This window comes from Ranitomeya imitator, chromosome 6, assembly GCF_032444005.1.
Source record: "Ranitomeya imitator isolate aRanImi1 chromosome 6, aRanImi1.pri, whole genome shotgun sequence".
In the NCBI taxonomy this organism is placed as follows: Eukaryota; Metazoa; Chordata; class Amphibia; order Anura; family Dendrobatidae; genus Ranitomeya; species Ranitomeya imitator.
In genome coordinates, this window is record NC_091287.1 from 535,888,945 (window position 1) to 535,914,708 (window position 25,764).

At 40.6% G+C, this 25,764-nt stretch overlaps 1 protein-coding gene across 2 annotated transcripts in view; it reads right to left on the reverse strand.

Annotated features, from left to right (window-relative positions):
* The window catches only part of ASAP1 (ArfGAP with SH3 domain, ankyrin repeat and PH domain 1), a 346,099-nt gene that overhangs the window by 255,624 nt on the left and 64,711 nt on the right, over nucleotides 1-25,764 (reverse strand). For both annotated transcript variants that reach the window (XM_069731924.1, XM_069731927.1), the window contains exon 2: nucleotides 15,744-15,830. In XM_069731924.1, coding sequence (XP_069588025.1) covers nucleotides 15,744-15,802 — 59 coding nt within the window. In that variant the 5' untranslated portion in view covers nucleotides 15,803-15,830. The remainder of the gene's footprint in view (nucleotides 1-15,743; nucleotides 15,831-25,764) is intronic.

A 25,764-nucleotide genomic window follows, 5' to 3' on the forward strand; every position in this document is an offset into this window, starting at 1 on the left:
ATACCAAAGCACAGTGATTAAATACTACCTCCACACTATGTTCTAATACTGTTGTTTGCATCAGTTCATGTAAAGAACATGCCTACAACTGTGAACATTTGGTTTTCCTTTTTATTTAGATGCAAACAACAAATAGGACAAAATTACTGAAAACTTCAGTGCGCATAACTATTCACCCCCTAAAGTCAGTACTTTGTAGAGCCTCCTTTTGCAGCAGTTACAGTCTCTACGAGTTTTCCACATTTTGCCACTGAGATTTTTGCCCATTACCCAAAGCAAAACTACTCCAGCTCCGTAACGTTGGACGGTTTCCTCTGGTGAACAGCGATTTTCAAGTCTGACCACAGATTATCCATTGGATTAAGGTCTGGGCTTTGACTAGGCCTCTCTGAAATATTTACACATTTCCCCTTAAACCATTCGAGTGATGCATCAGCAGTACGCTTTGGGTCATTGTCTTGTTAGAAGGTGAACCTCCGCCCCAGTCTCAAATCACTGACAGACTGAAACAGGTTTTGCTCATGAATGTCCCTGTATTTTGCACCATCCATCTTCCTCTCAGCTCCAACTATTTTCCCTGTCCCTGCTGCCAAAAAACATCCCCACATCATGGTGCTGCCACCACCATGTTTCACTGTGGGGATGGTGTACTCCGGATGATTAACTGTGTTGGCTTGGCACCAGGCATAGCGTTTACCTTGGTTTCCAAAAAGATCAATTTTGGTCACATCTGACCACAACACCTTTCCACCATACATTTGGGAAGTCTCTCACTTCTTTTGGCAAATCGAGTCTAACAATTTTTGTGTGTATGTATTGTTTTTTTTCTGGCCACCCTTCCATAAAGGCCACCTCTATAGAGTGTATGGCTTATTGTGGTCGTATAGACAGATACTCCAATCTCTGCTTGGGAACTCTTCAGCTCCTTCAGGCTTACCTTTGGTCTCTGTGCTGTCTTTCTGATTAATGCCCTCCTTGCCCGGGCTGACAGTTTTGGTGGGTGTCCCTCTCTTGGCAGGTTTGTTGTGACACCATGCTCTTTCCAATTGATGATAATGGGTTGATGGTGCTCCGGAGGATCATCAGAGATTGGGATTTTTTTTTTATAACCCAACCCTGACTTGTACTTGTCAACAACTTTGTCCCTGACTTGTTTTGAGATCTCCTTGGTCTTCATGGTGGTGTTTGGTTAGTGATGCCTCTTGATTAAAAGGGTTGTCCGGTCCAAATCAATAAGTCTGCAGTCACACTGTGTATTGCTTAATGCACTCACTATGCGCTGCTGGGATTTGCCGGATTCTGAGTCGGGAACGGAGGGTTTGTATGAGTTATACATACTCCAGGGCAGAAGCCGTCAAGTGGGGGTTGCCTCTCTCCATGCACTTGGATTGAGCAAGGCGGCGCCCCTTCTAGTGACGCGGCCGTGCCGTGGGTGTGGCTAACTAGAAGGCGCGGTCAAATAGAAGGCGTGGCCTCGCTCCATACAGGTGTATGAAAACAAGGCCACGCCCACTGGCATACAATTATATGAAAACGTTTGGGCACCCCTATTAATCTTAAGCTTAATGTTTTATAAAAATTGTTTTTTTTGCAATAGCTATTTCAGTTTCATATATCTAATAACTGTTGTACACAGTAATGTTTCTGCCTTGAAATGAGGTTTATTGTACTAACAGAAAATGTGCAATCTGCATTCAAACAAAATTTGACAGGTGCATAAGTATGGGCACCCCACCAGAAAAGTGACATTAACCCCTTTCTGCCATTAGACGTACTATTGCGTCCATGTGGGGTGGGCTTTACTTCCCAAGGACGCAATAGTACGTCATATGGGATCGGCAGCGCTCACGGGGGGAGCGCCGCCGATCGCGGCCGGGTGTCAGCTGCCTATCGCAGCTGACATCCGGCACTATGTGCCAGGAGCGGTCAAAGACCGCCCCCGGCACATTAACCCCCGGCACACCGCGATCAAAGATGATCGCGATGTGCCGGCGGTGCAGGGAAGCACCGCGCAGGGAGGGGGCTCCCTGCGGGCTTCCCTGAGCCCCCCGCAGCAACGCGATGTGATCGCGTTGCTGCGAGGGTCTTACCTCCCTCCCTGCTCCAGGCCCGGATCCAAGATGGCCGCGGATCCGGGTCCTGCAAGGAGGGAGGTGGCTTCACAGAGCCTGCTCAGAGCAGGCACTGTGAAGCAGCCTGCACTCCTATCAGATCGGTGATCTGACAGAGTGCTATGCAAACTGTCAGATCACCGATCTGTGATGTCCCCCCCTGGGACAAAGTAAAAAAGTAAAAAAAAAATTTTTCAAATGTGTAAAAAAAAATTAAAAAAATATTCCAAAATAATGAAAAAAAAAATAATATTATTCCCATAAATACATTTCTTTATCTAAATAAAAAAAACAAAACAATAAAAGTACACATATTTAGTATCGCCGCGTCCGTAACGGCCCGACCTATAAAACTGGCCCACTAGTTAACCCTTTCAGTAAACACCGTAAGAAAAAAAAAAAAAACGAGGCAAAAAACAACGCTTTATTATCATACCGCCGAACAAAAAGTGAAATAACACGCGATCAAAAAGATGGATATAAATAACCATGGTACCGCTGAAAGCGTCATCTTGTCCCGCAAAAAACGAGCCGCCATACAGCATTATCAGCAAAAACATAAAAAAGTTATAGTCCTGAGAATAAAGCGATGCAAAAATAATTATTTTTTCCGTAAAATAGTTTTTATCGTATAAAAGCGCCAAAACATAAAAAAATGATATAAATGAGGTGTCGCTGTAATCGTACTGACCCAAAGAATAAAACTGCTTTATCAATTTTACCAAACGCGGAACGGTATAAACGCCTCCCCCAAAAGAAATTCATGAATAGCTGTTTTTTGGTCATTCTTCCTCACAAAAATCGGAATAAAAAGCGATCAAAAAATGTCACGTGCCTGAAAATGTTACCAATAAAATCGTCAACTCGTCCCGCAAAAAACAAGACCTCACATGACTCTGTGGATCAAAATATGGAAAAATTATAGCTCTCAAAATGTGGTAACGCAAAAAATATTTTTTGCAATAAAAAGCGTCTTTCAGTGTGTGACGGCTGCCAATCATAAAAATCCGTTAAAAAACCCGCTATAAAAGTAAATCAAACCCCCCTTCATCACCCCCTTAGTTAGGGAAAAATTAAAAAAATGTATTTATATCCATTTTCCCGTTAGGGCTAGGGTTAGGGCTAGGGTTAGGGCTAGGGTTAGGGTTAGGGCTAGGGTTAGGGCTAGGGTTAGGGTTGGGGCTAGGGCTAGGGTTAGGGCTAAAGTTAGGGTTAGGGCTAGGGTTAGGGTTAGGGCTAGGGTTAGGGTTAGGGTTAGGGTTGGCGCTACAGTTAGGGTTGGGGCTACAGTTAGGGTTGGGGCTAAAGTTAGGGTTAGGGTTTAGATTACATTTACAGTTGGGAATAGGGTTGGGATTAGGGGTGTGTCAGGGTTAGGGGTGTGGTTAGGGTTACCATTGGAATTAGGGTTAGGGGTGTGTTTGGATTAGGGCTTCAGTTATAATTGGAGGGTTTCCACTGTTTAGGCACATCAGGGGCTCTCCAAACACGACATGGCGTCCGATCTCAATTCCAGCCAATTCTGCGTTGAAAAAGTAAAACAGTGCTCCTTCCCTTCCGAGCTCTCCCGTGTGCCCAAACAGGGGTTTGCCCCAACATATGGGGTATCAGCGTACTCAGGACAAATAGGACAACAAGTTTTGGGGTCCAATTTCTCCTATTACCCTTGGGAAAAAACAAACTAGGGGCTAAAAAATAATTTTTGTGGGAAAAAAAAAAGATTTTTTATTTTCACGGCTCTGCGTTATAAACTGTAGTGAAACACTTGGGGGTTCAAAGTTCTCCCAACACATCTAGATGAGTTCCCTGGGGGGTCTAGTTTCCAATATGGGGTCACTTGTGGGGGGTTTCTACTGTTTAGGTACATTAGGGGCTCTGCAAACGCAATGTGACGCCTGCAGACTATTCCATCTAAGTCTGCATTCCAAATGGCACTCCTTCCCTTCCGAGCCCTCCCATGCGCCCAAACGGTGGTTCCCTCCACATATGGGGTATCAGCGTACTCAGGACAAATTGGACAACAACTTTTGGGGTCGAATTTCTCCTCTTACCCTCGGGAAAATACAAAACTGGGGGCTAAAAAATAATTTTTGTGGGAAAAAATTTTTGTTTTATTTTTACGGCTCTGCATTATAAACTTCTGTGAAGCCCTTGGTGGGTCAAAGCGCTCACCACACATCTAGATAAGTTCCTTAGGGGGTCTACTTTCCAAAATGGTGTCACTTGTGGGAGGTTTCTACTGTTTAGGTACATTAGGGGCTCTGCAAACGCAATGTGACACCTGCAGACCATTCCATCTAAGTCTGCATTCCAAATGGAGCTCCTTCCCTTCCGAGCCCTCCCATGCGCCCAAACAGTGGTTCCCCCCCACTTATGGGGTATCAGCGCACTCACGACAAATTGGACAACAAATTTTGGGGTCCAATTTCTCCTGTTACCCTCGGGAAAATACAAAACTGGGGGCTAAAAAATAATTTTTGTGGGAAAAAATGTTTGTTTTATTTTTACGGCTCTGCATTATAAACTTCTGTGAAGCCCTTGGTGGGTCAAAGCGCTCACCACACATCTAGATAAGTTCCTTAGGGGGTCTACTTTCCAAAATGGTGTCACTTGTGGGGGGTTTCAATGTTTAGGCACATCAGTTGCTCTCCAAACGCAACATGGCATCCCATCTCAATTCCTGTCAATTTTGCATTGAAAAGTCAAACGGCGCTCCTTCCCTTCCGAGATCTCCCATGCGCCCAAACAGTGGTTTACCCCCACATATGGGGTATCAGCGTACTCAGGACAAATTGTACAACAACTTTTGGGGTCCAATTTCTTCTCTTACCCTTGGGAAAATAAAAAATTGGGGGCGAAAAGATAATTTTTGTGAAAAAATATGATTTTTTATTTTTACGGTTCTCCATTATAAACTTCTGTGAAGCACTTGGTGGGTCAAAGTGCTCACCACACCTCTAGATAAGTTCCTTAGGGGGTCTACTTTCCAAAATGGTGTCACTTGTGGGGGGTTTCAATGTTTAGGCACATCAGTGGCTCTCCAAACGCAACATGGCGTCCCATCTCAATTCCTGTCAATTTTGCATTGAAAAGTCAAACGGCGCTCCTTCCCTTCCGAGCTCTCCCATGCGCCCAAACAGTGGTTTACCCCCACATATGGGGTATCAGCGTACTCAGGACAAATTGTACAACAACTTTTGGGGTCCAATTTCTTCTCTTACCCTTGGGAAAATAAAAAATTGGGGGCGAAAAGATAATTTTTGTGAAAAAATATGATTTTTTATTTTTACGGTTCTGCATTATAAAGTTCTGTGAAGCACTTGGTGGGTCAAAGTGCTCACCACACCTCTAGATAAGTTCCTTAGGGGGTCTACTTTCCAAAATGTTGTCACTTGTGGGGGGTTTCAATGTTTAGGCACATCAGGGGCTCTCCAAACGCAACATGGTGTCCCATCTCGATTCCAGTCAATTTTGCATTGAAAAGTCAAATGGCGCTCCTTCGCTTCCGAGCTCTGTCATGCGCCCAAACAGTGGTTTACCCCCACATATGGGGTATCGGTGTACTCAGGACAAATTGTACAACAACTTTTGCGGTCCATTTTCTCCTGTTACCCTTGGTAAAATAAAACAAATTGGAGCTGAATTAAATTTTTTGTGAAAAAAAGTTAAATGTTCATTTTTATTTAAACATTCCAAAAATTCCTGTGAAGCACCAGAAGGGTTAATAAACTTCTTGAATATGGTTTTGAGCACCATGAGGGGTGCAGTTTTTAAAATGGTGTCACACTTGGGTATTTTCTATCATATAGACCCCTCAAAATGACTTCAAATGAGATGTGGTCCCTAAAAAAAAATGGTGTTGTAAAAATGAGAAATTGCTGGTCAACTTTTAACCCTTATAACTCCCTAACAAAAAAAAATTTTGGTTCCAAAATTGTGCTGATGTAAAGTAAACATGTGGGAAATGTTACTTATTAAGTATTTTGTGGGACATATATCTGTGATTTAATTGCATAAAAATTCAAAGTTGGAAAATTGCGAAATTTTCATAATTTTCGCCAAATTTCCGTTTTTTTCACAAATAAACGCAAGTACTATCAAAGAATTTTTACCATTGTCATGAAGTACAATATGTCACGAGAAAAAAATGTCAGAATCACTAGAATCCATTGAAGCGTTCCAGAGTTATAACCTCATAAAGGGACAGTGGTCAGAATTGTAAAAATTGGCCCGGTCATTAACGTGCAAACCACCCTTGGGGGTAAAGGGGTTAATATTTAGTAGATCCTCCTTTTGCAAAAATAACAGCCTCTAGTCGCTTCCTGTAGCTTTTAATGAGTTCCTGGATCCTGGATGAAGGTATTTTTGACCATTCCTCTTTACAAAACAATTCCAGTTCAGTTAAGTTTGATGGTCGCCGAGCATGGACAGCCCTCTTCAAATGATCCCACAGATGTTCAATGATATTCAGGTCTGGGGACTGGGATGGCCATTCCAGAACAGTGTAATTGTTCCTCTGCATGAATGCCTGAGTAGATTTGGAGCGGTGTTTTGGATCATTGTCTTGCTGAAAGATCCATCCCCTGCGTAACTTCAACTTTGTCACTGATTCATGAACATTATTGTCAAGAATCTGCTGATACTGAGAGGAATCCATGCGTCCCTTAACTTTAACAAGATTCCCGGTGCCAGCATTGGCCACACAGCCCCAAAGCATGATGGAACCTCCACCAAATTTTACTGTGGGTAGCAAGGGTTTTTCTTGGAATGCTGTGTTTTTTGGCCGCCATGCATAACGGCTTTTTGTATGACCAAACAACTCAATCTTGGTTTCATCAGTCCACAGGACCTTCTTCCAAAAAGAAATTGGCTTCTCCAAATGTGCTTTTGCATACCTCAGCCGACTCTGTTTGTGGCGTGTTTGCAGAAACGGCTTCTTTTGCATCACTCTCCCATACAGCTTCTCCTTGTGAAAAGTGCGTTGTATAGTTGACCGATGCACAGTGACACCATCTGCAGCAAGTTGATGCTGCAGCTCTCTGGAGGTGGTCTGAGGATTGTCCTTGACTGATCTCACCATTCTTCTTCTCTGCCTCCCTGATGTTTTTCTTGGCCTGCCACTTCTGGCCTTAACAAGAACTGTACCTGTGTTTTTCCATTTCCTTACTATGTTCCTCACAGTGGAAATTGACAGATTAAATCTCTGAGACAGCTTTTTGTATCCTTCCCCTGAACAACTATGTTGAATAATCTTTGTTTTCAGATCATTAGACAGTTGTTTTGAGGAGCCCATGATGCCACTCTTCAGAGGAGATTCAAACAGGAAAACAACTTGCAAGTAGCCACTTTAAGTAGCTTTTCTCATGATTGCATACACCTGGCTATGAAGTTCAAAGTTCAATGAGGTTAGAAAACCAAAAAAAGTGCTTTAGTAAGTCAGTAAAAAGTAGGTAGGAGTATTTAAAACAAGAAAATGATAAGGGTGCCCATACTTATGCACCTGTCAAATTTTGTTTGAATGCAGATTGCACATTTTCTGTTAGTACAATAAACCTCATTTCAAGGCAGAAACATTACTGTGTCCAACAGTTATTAGATATATGAAACTGAAATAGCTGTTGCAAAAAAAAACTATTTTTATAAAACATTAAGCTTAAGATTAATAGGGGTGCCCAAACTTTTTCATATAACTGTAACTTATAAATACCCTCTGGTCCCCGGCTTAGACATCGGGGAGTGCATGCGCTGGGGGATTCATAAGTCTGCAGTCACACAGAGTGACTGCAGACTTATTGATTTGGACCGGACAACCCCTTTAATGGTGTTGCAGCCTCTGTGGACTTTTAGAAAAGGTAAAGTATGTACTGACAGATATGCGACACTTAGATTGCACCCACGTCCTCTCACTAAGCATGGGAGTTATGAAGGGAATTGCTTCCACCAGAAATTTTTAGGGGCTTCATAGCACAAAGGGTGAATACATATGCACGTTCCAACATGTATGCTCCCGACATGCTCACCGTCCCTTTTGCGGAGGATTTTTTTTAAATTTCGGAGCCCACGAGATGTGCAGTTCCCAATATCCCCTTGGTACCAGAATCTCATCTTGTGTGTTATCTGCAATCGATGAAGTATCCGGTGGGGGTAACGGGTCAGCCGCCTTGGAGCAGATGTGCATTGCCATTACCTTCTGCAGGACCCTTCTGTAATCAGCTTTTAGTGCGTTTAGTCCACGGATGCTAATTGCACTGCCATTAGTTGGCCTGGAGAATTTAAAGGAGAACTCCTCTCGAATGTTAAAGGGTTATTCCCAAAATATTAAGTCATCCCTTCTGAATAGGTTAGGAGAGAACATACTGATCACTGGTGGTCTAACCATTGGGATCCTCAGGGATCTCGAGAGTGGGGCTCTGGAACCCAGGATGTCAGCTCTTCAGGGCCCCATCGTAAACTGAATGCATAGGTGATGCTGTCTTTCCTTTCAGTCATCATGGAATCATGGGTGGTCCTCCAATAATCAATAAGGTATCCCTTATCTTAAGGACAGAGGATTATTTAATATCTTAGGATGCAAAGCACTATCTTAAGTAGAGAGGAGGCTTCCTTTCCATTCATTGTCTATGGGAGTGCTGGAGAAAGCTAAGAGCTATGCTAAACTGAACGCCGTAGGGCCCGATCTCCAAATCCCCAACCTTTGAATAAAGAAGGACTCCCAGCAATTAATAAAATATTCATATCCTCTAGATAGGAGATCATTTAATACTTTGGGAAGCAGAGCCCCATTTCAAATGGAGCGGAGGTGCGCATGCGCGGCTTCCTTTCCAGTCATTGTCTATGTCTATTAGAGTGCTGGGGAAATCCAAGGACTGTGCAAGACTGAACACCGGGGAGCTCCGTTCACAAGTTCCAAAGAACCAATCTTAGAATGTGAGACTTCTTTTCCATTAATTCGTCATGGAATCTTGGGTGGTCCTCCAAGGATCACTAAGGTATCCCATATCTTAAGGATTGGGGATAATTTAATACTTTAGGATGCAAAACGCCATCTCAAATAGAGAGGAGGCTTCCTTTCCATTCATTGTCTATGGGACTGCTGGAGAAAGCCAAAAATCTATGCAAGACTGAACACCGGAGAGCCCTGTTCCCAAGTTTTAAAGCACCCGATCTTGAAATAAAGAGGTTCGCCAACAATTTGTAAATTATCCCCTATCCTATGGATTGCATATAAATTAATAATGTGGGAAGCAGAGCCCTATTTTAATTGGAGCAGAGGTGCTCATGCGCGTTTTCCTTTCCATTCATTGTCTATGGGACTGTTGGAGAAAGCAAAGATCTAAGCAAGATTAAACACCAGAGAGCCCCGTTCCTAAGTTCCCAAACCTCGATCTCTGAATAAAGCAGTGCACTAACGATTAGTTAAGTATCCCCAATCCTATGAATTGGAGATAAGTTAATAATTATTGTACATGGAAGTGCTGGAAAACGTCAAGTGCTGCGTAGCATTGAATATTGGAGAGCCCCGTTCCTGAGTTCCAAAGCCCCAGTCTTGAAATCGTGAGGGGGATATCCACCAACAATCCGCAAGTTATTCCCTATCCTATAGAATAAGCCTTTAATGGAAGAATAAATGGTATAATATGATACCATGTACCAACGGCAGAGATTTATCAAAAGTCAAGCATTTTTGTGGGGTGGACATCTTGACAAACTAGGGTAAATACCCAAAATCCAATCTGCTCAGGTGGTTGCGTTACAAACCTATAGCCGACAGGCCAACAAGGCATGATGACTCCATCCCACCTAGGGACTGTCTACTATTAGGATCTGACTAATGGGAACCCTGCGACCCTACAATGAGTGCTTCTGTGGTGCAAGTGATTGGGAAAAAGCCAAAGTCATATTGGTCACTGAGCTGTTGGGATCTCTGGGGGTGTTAAAACAAAGAGGGTTGGGGTACTGATTAGGTGTAAGAGGATTGTGAAAATGGAGGTTAGCGAGACACAAAGAAACTCAAACTGAAATGTTGTCGAAATTTAGCAATGCACGGGACAGAACACAGCAGCCCCATATACTGTCTTTGGTGTCTGCACCTTATCTCTTATCCCAGTGTGCATACCTGTTGTGTTTTGCGCATACGTTGCTTAAATCCGTGCCAGTTGTCAGACCACCCATCAATCTGATATTGATGCTCTATGCTATAATTAAGCAACAGGCAACCCCTTAAAAGAAAGGTACCATACCAGGTTTGTAGATCATTGCATTTGAAACATATTTTGTGTGTTATAGGAATTTAAAGAAGGCACTGGGGACTGACATCTTGCTTTCACAGTAGCAGCACGACACTATCAGTGTCATAATACTGTACCCCATGGTCATAGGAGATAACAGATGAACTCCGACCCTATCTATTGTAATGGAACTGTCACTGCTGTGAACTGGGCAGGCCTCTGTGGGCTGCACAATTCACAGTAGTGGAAGTGCTCTGCTGCCATATTCATGGAGTCCTCGGATCTGCTAACATAAGCAGTATTGCTTCCAGCAGAACAGATCCTAGATCGACGGCTGGGGGAAGTAAAATGCGGGAGAAAAGTATGGGCAGAATAGCAGAGACATGAAGGAGGAGCAGTGTACCATTAGCTTTATTGGAACAGGAGCTGTCAGCTGCTCGGCAGGAGTTGTGATTCATCCCTCAGTAAAATAAGATAAAGAGCTGCAGGTCTACAGTGAATGGTCAGACATTGTGGAGGGGGTGAGAGAATCATGTAATCCGGGTGAGAGAGACTGATGGGAGAGAGAGAGACAGTAACTGCTGGTGATAGCAGATCACAGGGCAGTCAGACACAAAATGGCGCTGTCCTGTGATTCTACTCTTCATTCTGCCCCAGGGATACTAGAACATCCAAAGGGGGAGGGAAATGGTGGTGTCAGCAGTTACTGCCCCAATTTTGATGCTTAGAGTAAAGCTGGTAAGTCTCACTATAGCTGCTTGAGGTCCAAAATGGAAATTGCTCCCCCTAGTGGTAAATTATATATATTTGTAAGAAAATATACAATATTTTTCATATAGAAATGTTTCCAAACAGTGCAAACATTGCATTAATACATTTTATTTACTATTTTAAGCTTAATTTCACAAAAAAACAAACTACAAGAAAACTAGTGGCAACTTCCCTTTAAACTATATTTCATGCATTGCGTTAGACTGTGAATAAGAAGCCCACCTGTAGCATAAATCTTTCACCTTTGCTGATAGTTTGCTACAATGTGTCAGCGCAGGCAAAATGTATCAGTCTGGAACCAATCTGTAAGTACAGGGGCCACTGATTGGCTATAGTGGGAGAATATTGTACTATAGTGGCTGTGTCCGGTTACAGCATGTTATTGAATATTATAAGAAGACCTGGCTGACTGGAGGCATGGTTCTGGTTCTGATAGCGTATGGCATCTGGTTGCGGTTTACAGAACAAAAGGAACAAAACGATTACATTTTATATTTAATCCAAAACAATAGGTAGTGTTTATAAAAAATATACAAATGACTTTACAAAGGGGACAAAATAATACAGCATATACAGTTCCATAAAATAAAACGGATGAAACAAAATAAACTTACTACACTGATCACAGACATGATTCGGCCTAGCGAAGGAGAACGCTTTGATTGAAAAACGTCCAGCGAGCGTGAATCAGGAATACAATGATATGTACAGTGGGGAAAAAAAGTATTTAGTCAACCACCAATTTTCCAAGCTCCACTATGGTAAAGACCAAACAGCTGTCTAATGACACCAGAAACAAATTTGTAACCCTGCACCAGGATGGGAAGACTGCCATAGGTAAGCAGCTTGGTGTGATGAAATTAACTGTGGGAGCAATAATAAGAAAATGAAAGACCTCTGATAAACTCCTTCAATCTGGAGATCCACGCAAGATCTCACCCCGTGGGGTCAAAATGAGCACAAGAACGGTGAGCAAACATCCCTGAACCACATGGGGACCTAGTGAATGACAATGACCTGCATAGAGCTGGGACCACTGTAACAAAGGCTGCCATCAGTAACACTAAGCTGCCAGGGACTCATTCTCTGCAGGACGAATGGAGCCAAATACAGTTATCTTGGACAGTCCGATAGAGAATAAATGCTGCACAATCTGTGATTCATTTATGCAGGAGTCCTATGTGTGAATGGAGCGCAGGTTGCGCATGCGCAGTGCTGCTTCAGCCATTCTCTGCAGGACGAACGGAGCCAAATACAGCTATCTTGGACAGTCCTATAGAGAATACATGGTCTACGATCTGTGATTCATTTATCCAGGATTCTTATGTGTGAATGGAGCGCAGGTTACGCATGCGCAATGCTGCACCATTCATTTTCTATAGGAAAGATATTCCTCCACTATCTCCATCAGTTCCATTGGGACTGAATAAAAGCAGCAGTGCACATGTGTAAATGGCGCTCCAATCACACAGACAATTGGGGATCTCACTTTCATGATTGCCGGGAGTTCTAGTGGTCCCCCCGTCGCTAATAAAAAAACGATTAAATACCCAATCCATAGGCGATATGTTCTGATTTGGGATTTTAATGATATTCTGTAACAACTGCTTCCAGATTATCACATTTTCCGGATTAGCACATGCCAGATTAAAGGATTGTTTTTTAATCTGTACCTGTTAGTGCCTTGTTTTTTTTCTCATGTTTATTGCATTTGTCTATATTTGCCCCCTTTTCACATGTAAAGCGCCGTGGAATAAAATGGCGCTATAAAAATGTATAATAATAATACTATACATACCACTCAGCTCCATATAATGCTATTTGTACCCAAGTAGGAACTTTAAAGAAGGCTGATGAATAAATGAGTGAGTGAGGAGATAAAAGGAAGATTAATTAGGGAAGGGTCTGCTTTTCCTGGCCGCCTGGAATCCCGCAGGAGCGTTTTGGTGCTTGCAGTCATCTGTTGAATCACTTGTGTGTTCGGAGCTAAACGAGATCTCTTTTGTGAACATAACAGGGGCCTCCTGAGACCGCGCCGGATAAGTAGTTATCACATGCGTCTGTATACGAAGAGCGCGCCGTAATGTAACCGTCTCCATATTAGAACCTTGCCGAATCTCGCGTGCCGGCCATAATGGCTGTAAATGGGGCTATTGATTCCTGCATCTATCTGTTGCTCCAGAAATATCTGTTTAGTAGCTGAAAATTGAATGAAATCTAAAGATCAACTCAGGAGGAAGAATAAACAGAGGAGTCAAGCGTCCCGACACAGCGGAGCTTAAAGGGAATGTCCACTTATTAATAACAGGTCATTTGTAGGTCCAAAAGTCTGTGATAATGCTCTATAAATTTATATCTATATCTAATTCCCTTTATATCTCATGCTATCCCTATTGAAAATCTGACCAAGTATGGGATTGACAAGACTACGGATAGGCGGATTCATAACCGGCAAAGTGATCGCACTCAAACAGTGGTGACAAATGGTTGCACGTAGAAGTGGAAGAGTGTTTCGAGTGGGGACCACAAGGCTCTGTCCTGGCCCCAGTGTTGGTCAACATTTTTATAAATGACCTAGATAAGGAAACTGAAGGTAAATGAAAGTAAACTGATCAAATTTACAGATTATGCAAAGTTAGGAGGGATAGCTAACTCTAGAGAAGACAGAGAAAAGATTCAGAAGGATCTAGATAAGCTTGGACAATGGTCAGCGACTAATAGAAGGGTATTTAGCAGGGAGAAATGTAAGATTCTACATCTGGGCAGAAAAAAATGAAAAATACATCTATAGAATGGGAGGAATAGAACTAAGCAACAGCACGTGTGAAAAAGACTTGGGAATACTAATAGATCACAGACTGCACAGGAGTCAACAGTGTGATGATTCTGGGTTCCGGCAGTTCCACTTTTTGACTTGTGCTCATAAAAGGAGAGACTTTCTTGTGTAAGCATGTGGTCAGTGCTGTGCATTTTAGCTATTAAAATGAGCCATTTGGCTAGCCCCCTTCTTTATTCATGCTCAATTCGCCAGCTCCCTTCTCTATTTATGAGCAAAATGCCAGCCCCCTTCTCTATTTATGAGCAATCAGCCAGTCCCCTTCTCTATTTATGAGAAATCAGCCAGCGTCCTTCTCTATTTATGTGCAACTCGCCAGCCAACTTCTCTATATATGGGAAATCGACCAGCCTCTTCTATATTTATGAGCAGTCAACCAGCCCCCTTCTCTATGTATGAGCAATCAGCCAGCCCCCTTCTCTATTTATGAGAAATCCGCCAGCCATCTTCTCTATTTATGAACAATCCGCCAGCCTCCTTCTCTATTTATGAACAATCCGCCAGCCCCTTCTCTATTTAAGAGCAGCCAACCAGCCCCCTTCTCTATTTAAGAACAATCCGCCAGCCCCCTTCTCTATTTATGAGCAGTCAACCAGCCCCCTTCTCTATGTATGAGCAATCTGCCAGCCCCCTTCTCTATTTGTGAGCAATCCACCAGTCCCCTTTATCTTTTTTTGCGATGCTTATCTCAGTGCTAATGTGCAAATTGCCTCTTCGTAGAGAAAGAAGGCTAGAACTATTCCTCTCTAAATAGTCAATTTGCATATTTCATTTCCCAGAGTAGCACGACAAGGCTTATAAGCCTCCTCACTTTGGCCTGCCAGGCTACACATATCACTCTCCACAATCAGATAGTTACTGCTTAAATCTCATTGCTAAAACATGAGTAACTGCTGTGAGTGTGCTGTACATTGTGCTGTGAGAGGGAGGAGGGAGTAGTCAAAAGTTCATACAACCACAAAAATCGAACAAAATTTTTCTTGATGATCCTTATTTGGGTCTTCAGCCTGGATTAATTAGCAATATCCAAGCATATCATATAGTTTTTAAAAAATGCGACGATATAGATCACCATGACACTGTTGTCACTGTTTTACCCACCTACAATGTCTGTTGGGTAGCTTTGATACCATGATCCATGTTTCCTAATACCTAGATACATTGATCTCATGAAGGCACCATGCGGCGGCACAAGTAGTTCGATCTACCCCGCAATACCATCTGTTCATGCAACTCTGCCATGTAAATGGTGCCTAAAAGGAGATGTCATTTTCGTGGGCAAAAAGTGGAGTATTGTAAGGGTCATCAGAAACGAGTACCCTCTAAAGACTGCCATATATCTGTGGGGGTCTACTCTGTCCAAAAGCAAAGTGACTTGTTGACTCCTTATCTTGGTTCGTCAGCAAGTGGTGCACGTGCTTTATCTGGCCCTTCGCGGGCCGCGGCACTGAGGAGGTGACTCACTGTAGAAAAGTACATGTAAAGGAGAAGAACCTCAGCTCCACCACCTGAATGATGTCATTGTGCGGCCAAGCGGCATTTCTTCCCATTGTGTTTCATGCACATCTTATTATAACAATGCGACAATAAATGACTCAAAAGTTAATGACAGTAAAATACTATCGAGACCACGTGCGAATGATTCAGCTGAGAGAACAAGTCAATGAACCCTGGGTTTCTCCAAAGATCCAATAAGTACAATAAGCGTCATGGATTTACATGTATATGTCCTAAACTGGATAATGGATCATTGCTGGAAATGGGCACATAAGGTCTCCATAATACGAGGTCACCTACCGAGTCCATAATGAATCCCTGGATGAAAAACTAGAGAGCCTGGAGGCTGACGATCGCATGTCTCAGCTGTCACCGCCAGAAAATTACCTATGACGGAAACAAGAGAAAAGTATAAGACACAATGGCTGCAAATGACAGCAATTTACTTGTTTTCTTCCAGTTTACTGTTAATGGCTGAAGAAAAAACGAAAAGAATGACTCATGAAATTTAACAGGGATTGTGGTTGAATGAGCAACATGTGACACTATTATCTTACACATTAGGCTGTCATAGATAACAACACATTCATATTTTATCAGTGTGTGTCCATGTTACCAGCAGAGCATGGTTAGAGAGTATGCATGGTACAGGAATATAATACTACTCCACAATGGAACAGAATATATCTACAATAATACTGCCCCCTATGTACAAGAGTATAACTACTATAATACTGCCCCTATGTACAAGAGTATAACTACTATAATACTGCTCCTATCTACAAGAATATAACTACTATAATACTGCCCCTTATGTACAAGAATATAACTACTATAATACTGCCCCTATTTGCAAGAATATAACTACTACAATGCTGCCCTATGTACAAGAATATAACTATTATAAAACTGCTCCTATGTACAAGAATATAACTACTATAATACTGCTCCTATGTACAAGAATATAACTACTATAATACTGCTCCTATGTACTAGAAAATAACTACTATAATACTGCCCCTATGTACAAGAATATAACTACTATAATACTGCTCCTATGTACAAGAATATAACTACTATAATACTGCTCCTATGTACAAGAATATAACTACTATAATACTGCCTCTATGTACAGGAATATAACTACTATAATACTGCCCCCTATGTACAAGAATATAACTACTATAATACTGCTCCTATCTACAAGAATATAACTACTATAATACTGCCTCTATTTGCAAGAATATAAATACTACAATGCTGCCCTATGTACAAGAATATAACTATTATAAAACTGCTCCTATGTACAAGAATATAACTACTATAATACTGCTCCTATGTACTAGAAAATAACTACTATAATACTGCCTCTATGTACAAGAATATAACTACTACAATACTGCCCCTATGTACAAGAATATAACTACTATAATACTGCCCCTATGTACAAGAATATAACTATTATAAAACTGCTCCTATGTACAAGAATATAACTACTATAATACTGCCCCTATTTGCAAGAATATAACTACTACAATGCTGCCCTATGTACAAGAATATAACTACTATAATACTGCCCCTATGTACAAGAATATAACTATTATAAAACTGCTCCTATGTACAAGAATATAACTACTATAATACTGCCCCTATTTGCAAGAATATAACTACTACAATGCTGCCCTATGTACAAGAATATAACTACTATAATACTGCTCCTATGTACAAGAATATAACTACTATAATACTGACCCTATGTACAAGAATATCACTACTATAATACTGCCCCCTATGTACAAGAATATAACTACTATAATACTGACCCTATGTACAAGAATATCACTACTATAATACTGCCCCTATTTGCAAGAATATAACTACTACAATACTGCACTATGCATAAGAATATTACTACTATAATACTGCTCCTATGTACAAGAATATCACTACTATAATACTGCTCTCATGTACAAGAATATAACTACTATAATACTGCCCCTATGTACAAGAATATAACTATTACAATGCTGCCCTATGTACAAGAATATAACTACTATAATACTGCTCCTATATACAAGAATATAACTACTATAATACTGATCCTATGTACAGGAATATAACTATTATAATACTGCTCCTATATACAAGAATATAACTACTATAATACTGCCCCAATGTATAAGAATACAGTATAGACCAAAAGTTTGGACACACCTTCTCATTTAAAGATTTTTCTGTATTTTCATGACTATGAAAATTGTACATTCACACTGAAGGCATCAAAACTATGAATTAACACATGTGGAATTATATACTTAACAAAAAAGTGTGAAAGAACTGAAATTATGTCTTATATTCTAGGTTCTTCAAAGTAGCCACCTTTTGCTTTGATGACTGCTTTGCACACTCTTGGCATTCTCTTGATGAGCTTCAAGAGGTAGTCACCGGGAATGGTTTTCACTTCACAGGTGTGCCCTGTCAGGTTTAATAAGTGGGATTTCTTGCCTTATAAATGGGGTTGGGACCATCAGTTGTGTTGAACAGAACTCCGGTGGATACACAGCTGATAGTCCTCCTGAATAGACTGTTAGAATTTGTATTAAGGCAAGAAAAAAGCAGCTAAGTAAAGAAAAACGAGTGGCCATCGTTACTTTAAGAAATGAAGGTCAGTCAGTCCGAAAAATTGGGAAACTTTGAAAGTGTTTAAAGGTACCTTCACACATAACGATTTCGTTAACGATATCGTTGCTTTTTGTGACGTAGCAACGATATCGTTAACGAAATCGTTATGCGTGACAGCGACCAACGATCAGGCCCCTGCTGGGAGATCGTTGGTCGCTGGGAATGATCAGGACCTTTTTTTTGGTCGCTGATCACCCGCCGTCATCGCTGAATCGGCGTGTGTGACATCCAGCGATGTGTTCACTGGTAGCCAGGGTAAATATCGGGTTACTAAGTGCAGGGCCGCACTTAGTAACCCGATATTTACCCTGGTTACCATTGTAAAAGTTAAAAAAAAAAACAGTACATACTCACATTTCGTTGTCTGTCACGTCCCCCGGCGTCAGCTTCCCACACTGACTGTGTCAGCGCCGGCTGGCCGTAAAGCAGAGCACAGCGGTATAATACTGCTCCTATGTACAAAAATATAACTACTATAATACTGCCCCAATGTATAAGAATATAACTACTATAATACTGGCCCTATGTACAAGAATATAACTACTATAATACTGCCCCAATGTATAAGAATATAACTACTATAATACTGATTCTATGTGCAAGAGTATATGTACTATAATACTGCTCCTATGTACAAGAATATAATTACTATAATACTGCTCCTATGTACAAGAATATAACTACTATAATACTGCTCACTATGTAGAAGAATATAATTACTATAATAATGCGCCAATGTATAAGAATATAACTACTATATTACTGCCCCTATGTACAAGAATATAACTACTATAATACTGCCCATATTTGCAAGAATATAACTACTACAATACTGCCCTATGTATAAGAATATATCTTCTATAATACTGCTCCTATGTACAAGAATATAACTATTATAATATTGCTCCTTTGTACAAGAATATAACTATTATAATACTGCTCCTATGTATAAGAATATAACTACTATAATACTGCCCCAATGTATACGAATATAACTACCTTAGTACTGCTTCTATGTACAAGAATATAACCACTATAATACTGCTCCTATGTACAAGAATATAACTACTATAATACTGCCCCTATGTGCAAGAATATAACTACTATAATACTGCTCCTATGTACAAGAATATAACTACTATAATACTGCCCCTATGTACAAGAATATAACTACTATAATACTGCTCCTATGTACTAGAATATAACTACTATAATACTGCCCCTATGTACAAGAATATAACTACTATAATACTGCTCCTATTTGCAAGAATATAACTACTATAATACTGCCCCTATGTACAAGAATATAACTACTATACTACTGCCCCTATGTACAAGAATATAACTACTATAATACTGCTCCTATGTACAAGAATATAACTACTATAATACTGCCCCAATGTACAAGAATATAACTACTATAATACTGCTCCTATGTACAATAATATAACTACTATAATACTACCTTATATGTACAAGAATATAACTACTATAATACTGTCCCTATGTACAAGAATATAACTACTATAATACTGCTCCTATGTACAAGAATATAACTATTATAATACTGCTCCTATGTATAAGAATATAACTACTATAATACTGCCCCAATGTATACGAATATAACTACCTTAGTACTGCTTCTATGTACAAGAATATAACCACTATAATACTGCTCCTATGTACAAGAATATAACTACTATAATACTGCCCCTATGTGCAAGAATATAACTACTATAATACTGCTCCTATGTACAAGAATATAACTACTATAATACTGCCCCTATGTACAAGAATATAACTACTATAATACTGCTCCTATGTACTAGAATATAACTACTATAATACTGCCCCTATGTACAAGAATATAACTACTATAATACTGCCCCTATTTGCAAGAATATAACTACTATAATACTGCCCCTATGTACAAGAATATAACTACTATACTACTGCCCCTATGTACAAGAATATAACTACTATAATACTGCTCCTATGTACAAGAATATAACTACTATAATACTGCCCCAATGTACAAGAATATAACTACTATAATACTGCTCCTATGTACAAGAATATAACTACTATAATAGTGCCCCAATGTATACGAATATAACTACTATAATACTGTCCCTATGTACAAGAATATAACTACTATAATACTGCTCCTATGTACAAGAATATAACTACTATAATACTGCTCCTATGTACAAGAATATAACTACTATAATACTACCTTATATGTACAAGAATATAACTACTATAATACTGTCCCTATGTACAAGAGTATAACTACTATAATACTGTCCCTATGTACAAGAATATAACTACTATAATACTGCCCCTATGTACAAGAATATAACAACTATAATACTGGTCCTACTGTATGTACAAGAATATAACTAATACTAGATGGTGGCCCGATTCTAACACATCGGGTATTCTAGAATATGCATGTCCACGTAGTATATTGCCCAGAGATGTAGTATATTGCCCAGCCACGTAGTATATTGCCCAGCCACGTAGTATATTGCCCAGCCACATAGTATATTGCCCAGTTACGTAGTATATTGCCCAGTGACTTAGTATATTGCCCAGCCACGTAGTATATTGCCCAGCCACGTAGTATATTGCCCAGCCACATAGTATATTGCCCAGTTACGTAGTATATTGCCCAGTGACTTAGTATACAGCACAGAGCCACGTAGTATATTGCCCAGCCACGTATGTCACAGGTTAAAAAATAAACATATACTCACCTTCCGATCCGAGGGCCCCTTGTAGTTCTGTCGCCTGTGCGCGGTGCACGCGGCAGCTTCCGGTCCCAGGGTGTGATGACCGTGACTTCATGGCAGGTCCTTCTCCCATACCATCGTTGCCACCGGAAGCTGCCGCTTGCATGGAGCAGTCACCGCAGCGTCGCGAAAGGTGAGTATATAATGATTTTTTATTTTTTAAAATTATTTTTAACATTAGATCTTTTTACCATTGACGCTGCATAGGCAGCATCAATAGTAAAAACTTGGTCACACAGGGTTAATAGCGGCGGTAGCGGAGTGAGTTGCCCGCGGCATAACGACTGCAGGGGAGTAGGGAGGGACTAATCGGACTGTGGCCGTCGCTGATTGGTCGCAGCAGCCATGACAGGCAGCTGGCGAGACCAATCAACGACTTGGATTCCATGACAGACAAAGGCCACGACCAATGAATATCCGTGACAGAAGGACAGACAGACAGAAAGACGGAAGTGACCCTTAGACAATTATATAGTAGATAATTTCACCCTGAATGCAAGAACATAAGTAGTGTAATATAGCTCCCAATGTTAACTAATATATGGTAATTACTGCATTATGCATACTGTATATCTAGATTATTATACGTATAATGATGGCATATAATATATAAAAGTAACACCCAATCCTCAGTGGTTATTTCCTTAGCAGTGAACTTAGAATTTCTGTTAAAAACTGCAAAGACAACCAAGAAGATAATTAACCCCTATGAAAAACTTCAAAGAAAATGTGTTGATATTTCACAGCTAATACAAATTCTGATTCTACTGGTGGGAATTAATCCTCCTATAATCCGCCCAGCACGTCCTGTCTTTCTGCTACCAAGTGGAAATTTGTCATTCAGTTTTCACATAGGACGCCTTGTTTCCTCCAAGATGGCATCAAATCATTAGGAATTTACAGGGGTCGTACACCACTTAGCTCAACATATGGAATAAAAATCACCCACATATAATGCATTTCACTTGCTAAATGATATGTTGTGATATATTGCTAATAGAATATCAAAAATCCATGTAAGATAAAAAAAATAATAATCCTTTGTTTTTATTCTGCTTTCTCTGTACGTACAGGCAATACTATAGTAGTTATATTCTTTGTCAGGCAGGTCCTATTTAAGTGATTTCTTGATTTAGAACAGGTGTGGCAGTAATTAGGCCTGGATGTGGCTGGGGAATTTTAACTTAGCTTCCCAAAGATGTGATAAACCACAGTTAATTTATGTTTTATGGGGGCCAATCACTTTTTCACACAGGGCCCTGTAGGTTTGGATTTCTTTTTCCCTTAATAACAAAGACCGTCATATAAAAACTGCATTTTGTGATTACTTGTCTTATCTTTGTCTAACATTGAAATTTCTTTGGTGATCTGAAACATTGATGTGAGACAAACATGCAAAATAGGAAACCAGGAAAGGGGCAAAATCTTTTGCACACCGCTGTAAATAGATGATATTTTTGTATAGATACCTTTACAGGAAACAGTTTGTAGTGTTATCTTTGCTTATGGTATGTATAAAATCTGCAATAAAATATTTTAATAGTCTTTTACCCCAAACATTCCTTTTAGAAGCTTGAAGATAAGAATCTTGCACTTTAAGACATAAACATTCACATCATCATATGAGTGAGTATAATGCTTCATACATTGCATAAGGTTATGATCCCTCAGGCTAGTCCCATCATAGGCCTGCGTTTAATCAGGTGACACATTCTTCTGATACTTTAAATTACAACCTAATTACGGGAGCTCTGGGCACTTTCATGTATACATATGTATACATACAGAGGAGGTTTTACCCCATTGAGAAGATTATTCTTATAGGCAGGGCTCCAAAAAGAATTTCAGGGCAACATTTTTGAGCCCCTTGAGACTCCTCCCAGGCTCCACCCCAGCTCTGCCTCCAACCCTCAAACCTTCAACAGTCCCACTGCCCACTCTTAAAAAAACTCAATTTTTTGCACCACATCCTAACCAATCACACATTAAAAGTTCCCATTGGACTTTTTAGTTTCGGCCAAAAGATTTTTTAAGCCGCCACCACATGGTAGACTCTTTTGGCTGTGCCCTACTCTACTCTAACCTATGGAACATTTGTTAAAATCTCCAATATTTTCTTTGGGTGTATATTAGGGTTGAGCGAAATGGGTCGGCCAGATTCAGAAGTCGCCGACTTTTGGCAAAGTCGGGTTTCATGAAACCCGACCCGACCCCTGTGTGGGGTCGGCCATGAGGTCGGCGATCTTCTGATCTGGAATCGGAATTCCGATACCGAGTTCCGATATGTTTAAGATATCGGGAATCGGTATCGGAATTCATATTTAAGTGTAAAATAAAGCATAAAAATAAAAAAATATTGATATACTCACCCTTGGACGCGCCCTGGTTCTCACCGGCAGCCTTCCTTCCTAAGAATGAGCGCTTGAAGGGCCTTCGATGACATCGTGGCTTGTGATTGGTCGCGTGAGCAGTCACATGGGTGTCACGCGATCAATCACAAGCCGCGACGTCATCTAAGGTCCTTCAGGCGCTAATTCTTAGGAAGGAAGCGTCCGAGGGCGCGTCCGAGGGTGAGTATATTCCTAATAGGTATATACTCACCCTCGGACGCGCCCTGGTTCTAACCCACAGCCTTCCTTCCTAAGAATCAGCGCCTGAAGGACCTTAGATGACGTCGCGGCTTGTGATTGGTCACGTGACGCCCATGTGACTGCTCACGCGACCAATCACAAGCCGCGACGTCATCGAAGGTCCTTCAGGCGCTCATTCTTAGGAAGGAAGGCTGCCGGTGAGAACCAGGGCGTGTCCGAGGGTAAGTATATCAATATTTTTTATTTTGATTCTTTATTTTACACTTAAATATGGATCCCAGGGCCTGAAGGAGAGTTTCCTCTCCTTCAGACCCTGGGAACCATTAGAATAGGCCGATTTCACTCAACCCGACTTTTGAAAAAGTCGGGTTTCGTGAAACCCGACCCGACCCGATCCTATAAAAAGAAAAGTCGCTCAACCCTAGTGTATATATATATATATATATATATATATTTTTTTTTTTTTTTTTTCATTAAGGGAATGTGTCACATACACTTTTAAAAATGAACAATAATACCACATACAAGGGACAAATATCACCACATTTTGGCGGGACCACATATTACCACCACATAGTGACCGAATAACATCACATACAATATACAAATACCATCACATTCTGGCTGGACCACATATTACCACCACATAGTGTCTGAATAACATCACTTACAAGGGACAAATACCACCAGTGACATTATACACAGGAGCTCTGTATATAGTGTATAGTATACAGGTAATACAATGATCACCAGTGACATTATACACAGGAGTTCTGTATATAACATACAGTATATAGTGTCAGTGTACAGGTAATACAGGGATCACCAGTGACATAATACTCAGGAGCTCTGTATATAGTGTCAGTGTACAGGTAATACAGTGATCACTGGTAACATTATACTCAGGAGCTCTGTAAATAATATACAATGCTCAGGTAATACAGGGATCACCAGTGACATTACACTCAGGAGCTCTGTATATAGTGTCAGTGTACATGTAATAGAGTGATCATCAGTGACATTATACACAGAAGCTCTGTATATAGTAACATAGTAACATAGTTAGCAAGGCTGAAAAAACAGACATTTGTCTATCCAGATCAGCCTATATGCCATTAGAATAAATCCCCAGATCTACGTCCTTCTAAAAAACCTAATAACTGTAAGATACAATATTGTTACACTCCAGGAACACTAACAGGCCTCTCTTTAACCCCTCGACTGAGTTTGCCATCACCACCTCCTCAGGCAAGGAATTCCAGATTCTCAGTGCCCTAACAGTAAAGTGTACAGGTAATACAGGGATCACCAGTGACATTACACTCAGGAGCTCTGTTTAGAGTGTCAGTGTACAGGTAATACAGTGGTCACCAGTGACATTATACACAGAAGCTCTGTACATAGTATACAGTGTACACATAATACAGGGATCACCAGTGACATTATACGCAGGAGCTCTGTATATAGTGTAAGTGTACAGGCAATACAGTGATCACCGGTGACATTATACACAGAAGCTCTGTACATAGTATACAGTGTACAGGTAATACAGCGATCACCAGTGACACTATACACAGAAGTTCTGTATATAGTGTCAGTGTACAGGTAATACAGTGATCACCAGTGACTATACACAGGAGCTCTGTGTATAGTGTATAGTGTACAGGTAATACAATGATCACCAGTGACTATACACAGGAGCTCTATGTATAGTGTATAGTGTACAGGTAATACAGGGATTACCGGTGACATAAACAGAAGCTCTGTGTATAGTAGTGTCAGTGTGCAGGTAATACAGTGATCACCAGTGACATTATACCCAGGAGCTCTGTATATAGTGTCCATCTACAGGTAATACAGCGATCACCAGTGACACTATACACAGAAGTTCTGTATATAGTGTCAGTGTACAGGTAATACAGTGATCACCAGTGACTATACACAGGAGCTCTGTGTATAGTGTATAGTGTACAGGTAATACAATGATCACCAGTGACTATACACAGGAGCTCTATGTATAGTGTATAGTGTACAGGTAATACAGGGATTACCCGTGACATAAACAGAAGCTCTGTGTATAGTAGTGTCAGTGTGCAGGTAATACAGTGATCACCAGTGACATTATACCCAGGAGCTCTGTATATAGTGTCCATCTACAGGTAATACAGTGATCACCAGTAACATTTTACACAGTAGCTCTGTATATAGTGTACAGGTAATACAGTGATTACCAGTTACATTATACACAGAAGT